The 15,085-nt window shown below is 51.4% G+C and overlaps 1 protein-coding gene across 2 annotated transcripts in view; it reads left to right on the forward strand.

Moving 5' to 3' along the window:
* CPAMD8 (C3 and PZP like alpha-2-macroglobulin domain containing 8) overlaps positions 1-15,085 on the forward strand; it is a 117,985-nt gene that overhangs the window by 88,479 nt on the left and 14,421 nt on the right. For both annotated transcript variants that reach the window (XM_032268715.1, XM_032268713.1), the window contains exons 27-29: positions 1,771-1,852; positions 7,444-7,600; positions 7,748-7,822. In XM_032268715.1, coding sequence (XP_032124606.1) covers positions 1,771-1,852; positions 7,444-7,600; positions 7,748-7,822 — 314 coding nt within the window. The remainder of the gene's footprint in view (positions 1-1,770; positions 1,853-7,443; positions 7,601-7,747; positions 7,823-15,085) is intronic.

The following is a 15,085-nucleotide window of genomic DNA, read 5'->3' on the forward strand; positions in this document are numbered from 1 at the left end:
ATCTGCTGGCTCCAGGCGTTCCCTGGCTTGTAGACCGATTAGCCTGCTCTGTGCCTCCGTGATCACGTGGCTGTCACCTCTGTGACCTCCTTTTCTTTCCTTTTTGTTTTTTGAGACGGAGTTTTGCTCTTGTTGCCTAGGCTGGAGTGCAACGTTGTGATTTCGGCTCACTGCAGACTCCGCCTCCTGGGTTCAAGTGATTCTCCTGCCTTAGCCTCCTGAGTAGCTGGGATTACAGGCGTGCACCACCACGCCCGGCTAGTTTTGTATTTTTGGTAAAGATGGGGTTTCTCCATGTTGGTCAGGCTGGTCTCAAACTCCTGACCTCAGGCGATCTGCCCACCTCAGCCTCCCAAAGTGCTCGAATTACAGATTACAGGCATAAGTCACCGCACCTGGCCTTTTTTCTTTTTTTTTTTTTAGAGCTAGGCTCTTGCTGTCACCCAGGCTAGAGTGCAGTGATGTGATCATAGCTCACTGCAGCCTTGAACTTCTGGGCTCAAGCAGTCCTCCCACCTCAGCCTCCTGAGTAGCTGGAACTACAGATGTGCACCACCATGCCCAGCCAATTCTTTGTCAAGATGGAGTTCCGCTTTGTTGTCCAGGCTGGTCTTGAACTCCCGGCCTCAAGTGATCCTCTCACCTCAGCCTCCCAAAATGCTGGGATTCCAGGTGCAAGCCACGGTGCCTGGCCCCTCTTTTCTCTTACAAGGGCACCTGTCGTTGGATTTAGGCTCACCCTAAATAAATCCAGAATGTTCTCATCTCGAGAACTGACCCTTAGTGACATCGGTAAGTATCTTTATTTCCAGGAAGGTCCCATTTTCCGGTTCCAAGTGAATGTGCATTTGGGAGGACTCACCCAGTACAGAGTTCCTTGTCACTTGTCCTGTCTCTGTGGACACAGCCCTGTCCTTCCTGAGGCTGAGGCCACAAACCACGATGCCCTCAGAGTTGTCCTTCATTCCCTCACAGCCTGTGTCTGGCTGAGTAGCTCCGCCTACACCCCAGGAAGGCTCCCCACGGGGTCCAAGCTCATCATTGCACACTTGGAGAGGCCCCGCCCCCAGCTTTCTGTCCAGACCCTACAGTTTACTGGGTGTGTCTCCTCACACCCTTCCCTACTCACACGCCACCCATGGCTCCCTGTGCCCTCGCAGGAAAGCCACACTCCCAGCCCAGCCTCGGAGGCCCCTGCGGCCCACTTGCCTCTCGCCACACCCCCTCGTTCCCTGCTCTGGCACCTCCAGTTCTCTGAGCTTCCCAAGCTCCCACCCCAGCAGGTGGAGCAGCCCCCACACCTGGGGACAGAGGGCGCTGCCTCAAGGTGATGATTTCACTGATCTCCTGGGAGTGACTGAGGACCGGTGTGTGACCAGGAGTCACAAAGGGGCCACGTCAGTAAACCAGATGAATGAGTTGGAGGTTACAGCCCCCCTAGATGTGGTGTGGGGCGGTTTCAGGGACCCCAGATGTGATGTGGGCCAGTTTCAGTGAGCCCAGATGTGGGGGGGAGCAGTTTTAGGGACTCCAGATGTGGTATGAAGCAGTTTCAAGAACCCCACATGTGGTATGGGGCAGTTTCAGGGACCCCATGGGGATGTATGGCAGTTTCAAGGACCCCAGATGTGATTTGAGGCAATTCCAGGGACCACACACGTGGTGTGACTTTGGAGGTCTGGGGTGGGGGATGGCAGAGCGGGAGGGTCCCTGGGGCAGGCCGGGGCCAGGCCAGTCAGCAGGACAGGGTCCTCTCTGCTTGCCCCACAGGCTACCAGCGCCAGCTGACCTACAAGCGACAGGATGGCTCCTACAGCGCATTCGGGGAGCGGGACGCATCGGGGAGCATGTGGTGAGTCCGCACCGTCCCAGGCACACCCTCCGAGGCTCCCTGCCCAACACCATGACCTCACATCCAGGGCAGTATGGCCAGATCGCTTGGCGCTTGATACCCGGGTGACAGGGAACACAGCTGGAAGTAAAGACTGTGGTGGTCCCAGCTCCAGGGACTCAGAGGGACAGAGGCTGGGGGCTTGGGGCCAGTACAGAGCTGGTGATTGTAACCGTTCCTTTCTGCTGTTGTTACCATGATGACCAGGACCCCATCCTCTGCTTTCTAGCCCCTCGGGAGTGAGCCCTGGACACCCTGGGCTTGCTCAAGTCCCCAGGACCCAGGAATGGCGTTGGCTGGAGATCAGGAGGAGATGGCAGGGCAAGGGGGTCAGAGGCCAGGCCAGCGCCTTGGGGTGCGGAGTGTGCAGGAGTAGCCTGGGGTCTTGTTTCTTTGGTAACTGCAGGGAGGTGACCAGGGAAGGGCGGGCCCTGGGAGGCCGGGCACAGCTGGGTCTTGGTTTCTTGGGATCCTCAGGCTGCTGCAGTTCTTGGCATCATCATGGGGTTCACCTGAGACTGTGAGTCACCTGCCAACTCCTGTGCCCATCACCAGCCAGACTCCTTTTTGGAGATTGCCAGCCTGGTAGTGCCAACAGCAGCTGTGAGCGTGGAAACGGCTCTGTCTTTAGTCCAACAGAGTGCCCACTGTGCAGTCGCAGTGCCAGGAACCCGGGGAGTGGGGACATGTGGCTGAGTACCTCCTGCCATGAGCAGCATCACTTACTTAGCTCCAGAGGGGCCCAGGGTTGGCGACATACCCAGCATCCCCATCCCCAGCAACTCATCCACACTGTCCCTGCTGTAGTCCCAGAGCCCTGCCTTGCTGACAGCTGGTAACACGGGCCTAGCAAGCGCAGGCCCCGCCCATCCGGGGACAGCTAAAGCCACTGAGTCACTCTCCAAAAGCTGGATGAGCCCCAGCAGCCCCCCAGGTCTCCAGCAACCAGAATTAGCAAGCTGTGACACATTGGACATTTTTTTTTTTTTTTTTTTTTGAGAAGAAGTCTCATTCTGTTGTCCAGGCTGGAGTGCGGTGGCGCAATCTTGGCTCACTGCAACCTCCATCTCCCAGATTCAAGCAATTCTTCTGCCTCAGCCTCCTGAGTGGCTGGGATCATAGATGGACACCGCCATGCCTGGCTAATTTTTGTATTTTTAGTAGAGGTTTTACATTTAGTAGAGGTTTGTATTTTTCGTAGAGAGATTTCACCATGTTAGTCAGGTTGGCCTCAAACTCCTGACCTCAGGTGATCCACCTGCCTCGGCCTCCCAAAGTGCTGGGATTACAGGCGTGAGCCACCACGCCCGACCTGGATGCTCTCAGTATGCACATACCTCCTCAGCCTCTGTCAGGGATTAAACTCTCATCGTGACCAAGAAAAATCCAATTTTACTCTCTGCACGGAAATAGAGTAGCCAGCAGCTTCCACGTCTCCTCTCACTTCCTGAAACATCCCTGTTGGTCTCCAAGCATGGACATCTTCCTGGGGACCCTGTAGGACAAGGAGGCAGTAAGCAAGGGAAGTGGCAGCAGCACCCACCCTGAAGCTGGACAAACCTGGGCTCTGCCTCGTGTGAGCTGTGTGGCCTTAGACCTGATGCTCAACCTCTCTGAGCCTGTTTCCTCACCACACATCCCTCTCAGAACCTGGATCTGTGGCATAAGCATGTGGTATGCTCAGTGCAGTGCCATCCTGTTAGCACCTTCCCTGACTACTTACCCAGAGGAGTCCAAGATCCTGCCTGGGTCCTTAAAACTTGGAATCTGTTCTTAGATGAGTTTCCTTATACTCAATGCACATTCATTCATTTATTCATTCAGTGAGCCAGGCCCTGTTCTTTGTCCTGGGGGAACAAGGAACACATGGTTCCTGCCTCCAGGTCCTCGCTTCCCAGTGCAGGAGAAAGACCCTGTGCAAGATGCAATAGTTATCCACTGCTGTGTAACAAGAGACCCCCAAGTGCAGCTGTTTAAAACAACAAACATGTATTATCTCTACTTATTATTTATGAATTCTTCTGGGTCAGGAGTTCAGGAGCAGCTTAGCTAGGTTTTTCTGCCTGGGGATCTTTGCTGAGGTTGCAGTCAAGGTGTTGGCTGTTGCTGTCTTCATCTGAAGGCTCGACTGGGGCTGGAAGATTTGTTTACAAGTTGGCTTCCTGACATGGCTGTTGGCAGAAGGCCTCAGTTGCTCACCACGTGGAGCTCTCCATAGGGGCTACTTGAGTGTCCTTACAACATAGTGGCCAGTTTCCTCTCACAGTTGTGGGTGACACCTTCCAAGGGCAATGAGGAAGGAGAACTGTCCAGATCCCAGGCACAATTAGTGCCTGAAGAATATCTTAGTTTATAGTGTTATTACTCAGCTATTTCCTTTATATAGTCCTTTATATATACTCATATATTAGTTTATAGAATTAGTGCCTGAAGTATGACTGCTTACTATATCTAGCTTATATATATAATCATACTTAGTCTCATATAATCTTTCTATGTAATCATATAGGTATTGTAGTCGGAGCTGTACTGACACATTTAGCGCGGATTTATATAATCCTTCTATGTAACCATATAGTAGTTTGTGGTTGGAGGGATGCCTGGAGCAGTCACAGAACAGAAGCAGTACATGGGAAAACAGCCAGACCAGGACAAAACCCAGGCGGTGGCGTCCCTCCCTGAAAGGGCATACGCTGTATGGCAGGCTTAAAGCAAGAGCCTCTCCTCCTGATAAAGGAGTTGTAGTACTTTGCATCCAGTTCCTGTGGAAAGTGGGCCTCAGGCCTGAGAACCTGGAAGTAACCAAGGGAGAACCCCTCTGGTGTGACCAGTCACGGTGGCTGTACACCCTGTCGGTCTTTTCTGGCTTCTGTGCTAGCCCAAATCATCCTCCCATAAATATCTTGATAGAAGAGCACAGATCTGTCAGCTCCCACTGCATTAAGCTTACAGTATCCTTCTATTAGAAACCCTTTGACATCTCCAGCCCCCAGATAAGAAGTGTTGCGCACGACACCTGTTTCACACAGCCCACTGTCTTGCCTCCATGACCTAATGGGTGTGGACCCCTTTTCTGTACACAACCCTCTACTACTGTGCACGGCACGGCCCCCCTCTCCGCCCAGGTGACAAAATGGGGTCGCCCCCTCACTTGTGACTCAGGAGATTATGTATGCCCTGTCACTAAGCCTATAGGTGATGACCTCACTTATGACCCTGCCCCCTGCCTGTACCTAATAAATACAGACCCTTCTGCGAGTTCAGGCCTCTCCTGTCTCCGCTCGTAGGTGACATGGCCCTCGGAGTCCAGATACTCTTCACCAGCTCTTCAGTGTCCTGTCTCTTTACTTCTCAGATCCTGCACCTCAGCACAGCATAAGGGACACCCCACAACCCTGTGGGGGCAACAGCCCTACACGCAATGAGCAATCCAAGAAAGAAAGCGGGAGGGATGCCACAGTGCCTTTGTTATCTGGTCTTACAAGTCAGGCTGTCACTTCTGCCACATTCTACTCTATCCTTTTTTTTTTTTTCCTTTTTATGTTTTTGAGACGGAGTCTCACTCTATCACCCAAGCTGGGTTCAGTGGCACAATCTTGGCTCACCGCAACCTCTGCCTCCCGGGTTCAAGCGATTCTCCTGCCTCAGCCTCCTGAGTAGCTGGGATTACAGGCACATGCCACCATGGCCAGCTAATTTTTTTATATTTTTAGTAGAGATGGGGGTTTTGCCATGTTAGCCAGGCTGGCCTTGAACTCCTGACCCCAAGTGATCCACCCACCTTGGCCTCCCAAAGTGATGAGATTACAGGCATGAGCCACTGCACCCAGCCAGCTTTGCTTGAACCTGCGAGGCAGAGGCTACAGTGAGCATGGTGGCTCATGCCTATAATCCCACCACTTTGGGAGGCCATGGTGGGAGGATCACTGGAGCCCAGGAGTTCAAGACCAGCCTGGACAATATAGTAAGACCCTGTCTCTTTTTTTTTTTTTTTTTTTTTTTTTTTTTTTTGGTGAGACAGAGTTTCACTCTTGTTACCCAGGCTGGAGTGCAATGGCACGATCTCAGCTCACTGCAACCTCCACCTCCTGGGTTCAGGCAATTCTCCTGCCTCAGCCTCCTGAGTAGCTGGGATTACAGGCACACGCTACCATGCCCAGCTAATTTTTTGTATTTTTTAGTAGAGACGGGGTTTCACCATGTTGACCAGGATGGTCTCGATCTCTTGACCTCGTGATCCACCCGCCTCGGCCTCCCAAAGTGCTGGGATTACAGGCTTGAGCCACTGCACCCGGCCCGTAAGACCCTGTCTCTATAAAAAATTTAAAAATTACCTGGACGTGGCGGCGTGTGCCTGTAGTCCCAGCTACTTGGGAGGCTGAAGCAGGAATTATAGACTTGAGCTGGGAGTTGTTGGCTGTGGTGAGTTAGGACTCAAAAAGCAAGAAAGAGAGAAAGGGAGGGAGTGAGGGAGAGAGAAAAAGAGAAGGAAGGGAAGAAGGGAGGGAGGTAGGAAGGTAGGCAGGCAGGCAGGCAGGCAAATATGTCCCATTTTGTGATTCATGGAAACGGAGCCTAGAGCCACTTGATTTTGAAGAGGGCAGCTTATTTTTTGATCCTGAGTCTGCCAAGTTTCCTTTGCAAACCAGAGAATTCTGGTTTTCATCCCGCATGGCCTTCTGACTCCCATCCTGTGGTTCTCTCCTTCATTTGTTCATGCATTCATTCCCTGGCCCTGCCAACCCTTACTCAGGGTAGCTCCTGCAAAAGCGGGGCAAGGGAGATGAGATGGATGAGGGACAGACCACAGAGCAGTAATGTTTTTGACTGCAAGCAACAGAAAATGGGCTGAAGAGCAATTCTGAACATCAGCTCACACCGCAGAGCTGTGGAGGTGCTACGGTTGGCTAATCCAGCAGCCCCATAATGCACTGGGGCCTGTTTTTTTCCTTCCATCCCTGGGTATTGCCTCCCTTGGCACATGGCTGCTCCCCTCGTGGTGGCAAAATGGCTGCAGCTGCTCCCAGTGTTGCGTCACATGCCCATTCCAAAGTCATTCCCAGGCCCACTAACTGGAATGCCCATGACTGTGGCTGGCTGGGACCAGAGGAGCACAGATCTCCAAGGTACGTGGCTGCTGGCCCCTGAATGAGATCAGGGGTCTTTTGGCAAGGACCAAGCAGAGAATAACTGTGAGGTCAGCAACCAGAAGAGTCTTCCTTTCACGGTGGTGCAGATGGGGCTAGACCAGCTCACAGAAGGGCCTTGAGTGCTGAGCAAGGAGCAGACCTGAATGCACCTAGGGTAGAGGTCCAGGCAGGACAGAGAGAGCTCCGTCTTCAGGCCCCACTGGGTGCTCCTCTCCCACTGTGGGAGCACTCCTCTCTCCTCTACTTCTGATGGCCCTGTGGGGACAGACTGGACCCCTCCCATCTTACAGATGAGGAAACGGAGGCCGCGGGTGGTGCAGGGAGTTTGGGGCAATCCCTCAGCCAGCATGTCGGGGGCTGACCATCCTGGGCTCCCTCAGCTGACGCCCTGTCCTCTTTCAGGCTCACGGCCTTTGTCCTGAAGTCCTTTGCACAGGCTCGCAGCTTTATCTTCGTGGACCCCCGGGAGCTGGCTGCCGCCAAGGGCTGGGTCATCCAGCAACAGCAGGCTGATGGCTCCTTCCCAGCTGTGGGCAGGGTCCTGAACAAGGACATCCAGGTGAGTAGCCCCTTGAGCCTCCTTCCAGAGCCCCAGCCCTGACCTGCCTGTTCCTGCTCCCTGGAGCTGCCTGGGGGAAGTCAGGGGTGGGGGCGGATACGGACTGTCTCTTTTGGCTTGGGGTGAGGCCTGTGAGTCCCCTTGCAGGGTGGGATCCACGGAACAGTCCCGCTGACAGCCTACGTGGTGGCTGCTCTCCTGGAAATAGGCACAGTTTCAGAGGTGAGTACAGAAGGGGTTTGGGGAGACTTGGGGCTGGGTGCTGGAGAAGCAAGTGGGAGGCTACCTCCTTTATGCCAGGGTTGATTTCTTCCTCCCTGCCCTCCTCCTGCTCATCATCGAGGCTTTTCCATCAACAATGACCACATTACATCCAGTTTCTTGTAATCTGAGCAGAGGAGAGTGAGATTCCCATGCTGCTAGGGGGAAATTGGGCACGCGCTGGGGGCTGGGGAGGTGCTGACACCGGGTTGCAGGTCACCGGGGAGGCTCAGCCGTTGTTCTTCCAGGCCCTGGGTCCCTCACTCACCCAAGAATGGGAGAGAGGACTCTGCCGGGTGCAGTGAGCTCATTTTAAGTAAATATTGGACCCCAAAGAGTTTGGCAGAAAGTGATTTATTTAAGCAGAGAGAGAGAAAAAGGAGAAAGAACTAGCTCTCATGCTGTCGTGAGGGGATCCAGAAATGAAGTCCCCCCCCCCCCACCGCCCCCTCACCCATGTGGGAGAAGGGGATTTTCCCGCCTCATTCAAGTTTTCTGTCCTATGAAAGGAGTTCTTTAAACTTCCGCTGGAGTGAGTGATCTTTGATTTCTGACATCGGATTTGTGGTTTGACCCACAGTCCTCCCATAGCTTCTCACGGGCTTTCTAGCCAAAGGGAGCTCACCTGGGCAGTCTATCTTTCTGCGTGCGTGAAAGTTAAAGATCTCCAAGCTCCCGGGATGGAGACGTGGAAGAAGGCAGGGCCTGTCGCTGGAAAGTTCTTGCCTTTGAAACCACGCCCCCTTGTGGACCCAGGAAGAGAATACATTCCCTCAGTGCCCCGAGTACGGCCTCCCATGACTGTCCACAGCTCCCAGACCTCCTTCAGAGATTCGTTTCAGGCTAGTTCAGGTTCCTGGCCAGTGACCCAAGGGTTGGCTTCAGGGAGCCCTACAACATGTGGGGCTCAGTTACGTTTTTGTAGGGGAAGAGGTTCAGAGACAGCTGGTACTGGATTGGGCTTAGATGGCTGCCATCCAAGACACGTGAAGGCCATAGTCTGTTCTATGAGGCTTTCCTGGGGTGGGGGAAGGCACAGTCTCTGCAGAGAGGGCTTCCATGATGTATCTCAGCCCCAGGCGAGAAGGATCTGACCTCCCTACTACCTACATTAATTCTATAACCTCTGATGATAAATTATGAGTTTTGGCACTTCTCAGGATTCTCGGCCTCACAATCCAGACAACTAGTGGGTCTAGGGTTTGCTGTGACTTAAGACCCCCTGTGTTCCATGCTCAATGTCCAGAGGGCCCCTTGCCCTGTGTGATGGGCTGAATTGGTTCTCCCCTTACCAAATTCTTACACCGAATTCCCCTACTCCTCTGTCTTAGCTTGGGCTGTAGAAACAAAATACCATGGAGTAAGTGGCTTCAACAATCGACATTTATTTCTCACCGTTCTAGAGGCTAAGAAGTTAAAGACCAAGGTGCAGGCAGATTTGGTTCTTGCTGAGGGCTCTCTTCTTGGCTTGTTGACTGCCACCTTCTCGCTGTGTGTTCACATGGCGTTTCCCTAGTGCATGCGTGTGGAGAGATAGCTCTAGTGCTCTTCCTCTTCTTTAAGGGTACTAACCCCATTATGGAGGCCCCATCCTCATGACCTCATCTAAACCCAATTATCTCTGAAAAGTCCCCAGTTCCTAATACCATCATATTAAGAGTTAGAGCTTCAACATATGAATTCTGAGGAAGATCACAGATATTCCGTGACACCCCCCATACCTCAGAAGCCATTCCCAAATCTCCCATGGACGTGGTCAAATATGTCACCTCCTAAATGCATTTTTCTGGAAACTTCCCTGCCAGAGCCCTTGACCCCCACTCTAGTTAAAACGGATAGCACCCAGGATGCTGCACAATTGCTACCCTCCTTTACTAAGAAAGGGTATTGGGAGGCACATTTTTTGAGACCTTACATGTCTGCAGATATTCTTATTCTGCCCCTGTAAGATAGTTGGGCTGTGTATAGAATTCCAGGTTGGAAATTGCTTTCCAGTAGAATAATTGATGATGTTCTATCATCCTCTAGTTTCCAGTGTTCCATCAAGAAGTCATTTGTCATTCTGAGTACTGTCCTCTGTATCTGGCTTGTTCCCTCCTCTGGAAGCTTTCCAATCTTCTCATTGTCCATAACACTGTGGACAACAAGATATGTGCACTTTTATGACACATATCTTGAGGTGAGGCTTTTAAAATTTTTTCTACAGAAGCTTGCTTTGTTGCCCAGGCTGGAGTGCAGTGGTATAATCTTGGCCCACTGCAACCTTTGCCTCCTGGGTTCAAGTGATTCTACAGCCTCAGACTCCCGAGTAGCTGGGACTACAGGCACCTGCCACCATGCCCAGCTGATTTTCGTATTTTTAGTAGAGACAGGGTTTCACAATGTCGACCAGGTTGGTCCTGAACTCCTGACCTCAGGTGATCCTCCCACCTTGGCCCCCAAAATTCTGGGATTACAGATGTGAGAAGCCCTCCCTTGTGTCTTCAATGAGCACTCAACAGGCCCTCCACCTCCTTCCCATCCCTTGAGGTCACTTCACTTCTCCCAAAAATCTTTTTCTGCCTTCTCCAGGTCCTTCCAGCCTATTTCTCTTCTGAACTTGAAGGCCTTCCCCAGAGGGCAGCAGTTGATTCTTCCCAGTCTTCTGGGTTCTGGTTTCTTAGATCAGCAGTGCTCAACCTTTTTGGCACCAGGGACCAGTTTTGTGGAAGACAATTTTTTTTTTATAGACTAGGGAATAAGGGATAGTTTTGGGATGATTGAAGAGTGCTCCATTTATTGTGCACTTTATTTCTGTTGTTATTACATTATAATATAATGAAATAACTACACGACTCATCAGAATATAGAATCAATGGGAACCCTGAGCTTGTTTTCCTGCAAGTAGACTGTCACATCTGGGAGTGATGGGAGACAGTGACAGATCATCAGATATTAGATTTTCATAAGGAGTGTGCAACCAGCTGGGTGCAGTGGTGCACACCTGCAATCCCAGCACTGGGAAACCAAGACAGGCAGATCACTTGAAGTCAGGAGCTCAAGACCAGCCTGGCCAAAGTGGCGAAACCCTGTCTCTACTAAAAATACAAAATTTAGCCAGGCATGGTGGTGCACGCCATAGTCTCACCTACTCAGGAGGCTGAGGCAGGAGAATTGCTTGAACCTGGGAGGCAGAGGTTGAAGTGAGTCGAGATCTTGCCACTGTACTCCAGCCTGGGCGACAGAGTGAGAATCTGTCTCAAAAAAAAAAGGAATCTGCAACCTAGATCCCTCACATGTGCACCATTCACAATAGTTTATGTTCCCATGAGAATCTAATACTGCTGCTGATCTGATGGGAGGTGGCTCTCAGGCGGTAATAAAAGCGTTGGAGAGCAGCTATAAATACAGATGAAGCTTCGCTGGCTCACCTGTCCCTCACCTCCTGCTGTGAAGCCTGTTCCTAATAGGCCATGAACCAGCACCATTCTGTGTCCTGGAGGTTGGGGACCCCTGTCTTAGATCATTCCCCCAAAGGAGGCAAAAGCTGCTGTCTTCATTTTCTGTGGCTGCCATAACAAAATTACTGCAAACTGGGCAGCCTAAAACAACAGAAATACATTCTCATTGCTTTGGAGACCAGAAGTCCAAAATCAAGGCATTGACAGGCTCATGCTCCCTCTGTAGGCTCTAGGGGAGGATCTTTCTTTGCTTCTTGTGGACTGCAGGCATTCTTTGGCTTGTGGCTACATCACTATAGCCCCTGCCTCTGTCTTCATATGACCTTCTCCTCTGTCTTCTCCCCTTCTCCTCTCTTAAATGACACTTGTTGCAAGGTACAGTGGGGCATTCCTGTAGTCCCAGCTACTTGGGAAGCTGACATAGGAGGATCACTTGACCCAGGAATTCTGGGCTGTAGAACTGCCCCTATAAGATAGTTGGGCTGGGTATAGAATTCCAGTTTGGAAATTGCTTTCCTGCGCTATGCTGATCAAGTGTCTGCACTAAGTTCAGCATCAATATGGTGACCTCTCGAGGGCAGGGAACCACCAGGTTGCCTAAGGAGGCATGAACTGGCCCAGGTCATCGATGGAGCAGGTCAAAACTCCCGTGCTGATCGGTAGTGGGATCGTGCCTATGAATAGCCACTACACTGCAGCCTGGGCAATATAGTGAGACTGGTCTCTATGTTAAAAAAAATTTTTTTTTGAGGTGCTTGTTACTGGAGGCCAAACACAGTGGCTCACACTTGTAATCCCAGCACTTTGGGAGGCTGAGGCAGGCAAATCACGTGAGTTGAGAAGTTCAAGACCAGCCTGGCCAACATGGTGAAACCCCATCTCTACTAAAAATACAAAAATCATCCAGGCATTCATGGTGTATGCCGGTAATCCCAGCTACTCTGGAGGCTGAGACAGGAGAATCGTTTGAACGTGGGAAATGGAGGTTGCAGTGAGTTGAGATTGCACCACTGCACTCCAGCCTGGGCAACAGAGTGAGACTCTGTCTCAAAAACAAACAAACAAAAACCCCCATGTTGATCAGCAATGGGATTGTGCCTGTGAATAGCCGTTGCACTCCAGCCTGGGTAACATAGTGAGACCTCTGTTTCTAATACAATTTTTTTTGAGACGGAGTTTCACTCTTATCCCCAGGCTGGAGTGTAATGGCACGATCTTGACTCACTGCAACCTCCGCCTCCCAGATTCAAGGATTTTCCTGCCTCTGCCTTCCAGGTAGCTGGGATTGCAGGCATGCACTACTACATCCGGCTATTTTTGTATTTTTAGTGGTCTCAAACCCCTGACCTCAAGTGATCTGCCCACCTCGGCCTCCCAAAGTGCTGGGATTACAGACATCAGCCACCGTGCCCAGGTCAAAAATTTTTTTAAAAGATACTTGTCGGCCGGGCGCGGTGGCTCAAGCCTGTAATCCCAGCACTTTGGGAGGCCGAGGAGGGTGGATCACGAGGTCAAGAGATCGAGACCATCCTGGTCAACATGGTGAAACACCGTCTCTACTAAAAATACAAAAAATTAGCTGGGCATGGTGGCGCGTGCCTGTAATCCCAGCGACTCAGGAGGCTGAGGCAGGAGAATTGCCTGAACCCGGGAGGCGGAGGTTGCGGTGAGCCGAGATCGCGCCATTGCACTCCAGCCTGGGTAACAAGAGCGAAACTCCGTCTCAAAAAAAAAAAAAAAAAAAAAAAAAAAGATACTTGTCATTGGATTTGAGGCTACCCTAACCCAAGCTGATCTCATCTCAAGATTCTTAATTACATCAGCAAAGATCCATTTTCTAAATAAGTCAACAGTTACAGGTTCCGGGGAATGCATCTTTTTGGCAGGCCACCATTCAACCCACTACTTCTGTGCTAGAATTAGATGGGCTGAGGGGCACCCAGCAAATGACCTTGACCCCTTGGATCTCTGTCATATCCGCTTGTCTGTAAATAGAGCAGGATTTGCACAGCTGGGGCCAGGCTGGTTCCATCTCTGCTTGATGTGGTCTCTGCAGAGTCCTTGAGACCCGTCCTGGCCCACGTGGCCTAGGGTAACTCCCATGTCACTGTCCCTGCCCCTGGGATGGGGATGTCCAGCCTTCCCCTGCCCCAGGCAATCGACTTCTGAGGGCCAGTCCTAGGGTCTGGCTAATCAGGCCAGTTCATCTCTGGCACATGCCCCCCAGAGGTGCATCTCAGTGTCACACCTTAGGGACAGTTCCACATTTGTCCTGGTCTAGGGATGGAAAGCTTTGGAAACATTATTTCTTTTTTTCTTTCTCTTTCTTTCTTTTTCTTTTTCTTTTTTTTTTTTTTGAGACGGAGTCTTGCTCTATCACGAGGCTAGAGTGCAGTGACGCGATATTGGCTCACTGCAACCTCCGTCTCCCGGGTTCAAGCAATTCTCCTGCCTCAGCCTCTCAGGTATCTGGGACTACAGGTGCACACCACCACACCCAGCTATTATTTGTGGTTTTAGTAGAGACAGGGTTTCACCATGTTGGCCAGGATGGTCGGGATCTCCTCATCTCATGATTTGCCCACCTTAGCCTCCCAACGTGCTGGGATTACAGGCATGAGCTAACGTGCCTGACCTCTGGAAATATTTTTCTATGACCATGATGGTTCTGAAAACACAGTTAGCTCAACTCCATACCTCTATCGGTGGCCACCAGAACACTTTGGCTCCATTGCTAAATTTGTGAATGCTTCTGGTCACTCATGTCTTCTACATAATATTATCAGGCAGCTTCTCTGAACCAATCACATCAGTAGATTCTCAACTTGGTCACTGTCTTCCAACAGATCACGTTGTAGGGAAGACATGAGCAGGGCTGGTGGGCTTCTCTAAGGAGGTAACCAGGCCTGGACCCTGGGGAGGGCCTGGAAAAGGGGAGTCTCGGTAACCACCTGTCTTTTTTTTTTTTTTTTTTTTTTTAAAGACAGGGTCTTGCTCTGTCGCCCAGGCTGGAATACAGTGGTGCAACCTCTGCTCACTGCAACCTCTGCCTCCCGGGTTCAAGGGATTCTTGTCCCTCAGTCTCCTGAAGAGCTGGGATTACAGGCACCTGCCACCACGCCTGGCTAATTTTTGTATTTTTATTAGAGTTGGGGTTTCACCATGTTAGCCAGGCTGGTCTCAAACTCCTGACCTCAAGTGATCTGCCCATCTTGGCCTCCCAAACTGCTGGGATTACAGGCGTGAGCCACCATACCTGGCTGTAGCCTGTTTTAACAAAGATCCTGGGATAGGGTGGGCAGGACTCTGCCTGCTTCCCCTAGAGGATCAGTGTGCTCGTTTGCCACGTACCTCGGCATCCCGGCCAGACCTCATTTGGGAAAAGGGGCGTCAGTTTACAAGACAGGATATGGGAGCTAGGTGCAGTTGGCTCATGCCATGTAATCGTAGCACTTTGGGAGGCCGAGGTGGGAAGTTCACCTGAGCCCAGGTGTTTGAGACCAGCCTGGGCAACACAGTGAGACCTCATCTTTACAAAAAATAATAAGTGAGCTGGGCGTGGTGGTGTGCACCAGTTGTGGTCCCAGTTACTGGGGAGGTCAAGGTGGGAGGATCGCTCGAGTCCAGGAGTTGAAGGCTGCAGTGAGCTATGATTGCGCCACTGCATTCCAGCTTGGGCAACAGAGCGAGACGCTGTCTGTGGGTTTTTTTTTTTTAACAGTAAGAAAGAAAAGAAAGGAGATGGAGTTTTAAAACTGAGTCTGCAGGCAGTGAGAGCCACAGA

This window comes from Sapajus apella, unplaced genomic scaffold, assembly GCF_009761245.1.
Source record: "Sapajus apella isolate SASKATOON/1434 unplaced genomic scaffold, GSC_monkey_1.0 scaffold185, whole genome shotgun sequence".
NCBI classification, from domain to species: domain Eukaryota; kingdom Metazoa; phylum Chordata; class Mammalia; order Primates; family Cebidae; genus Sapajus; species Sapajus apella.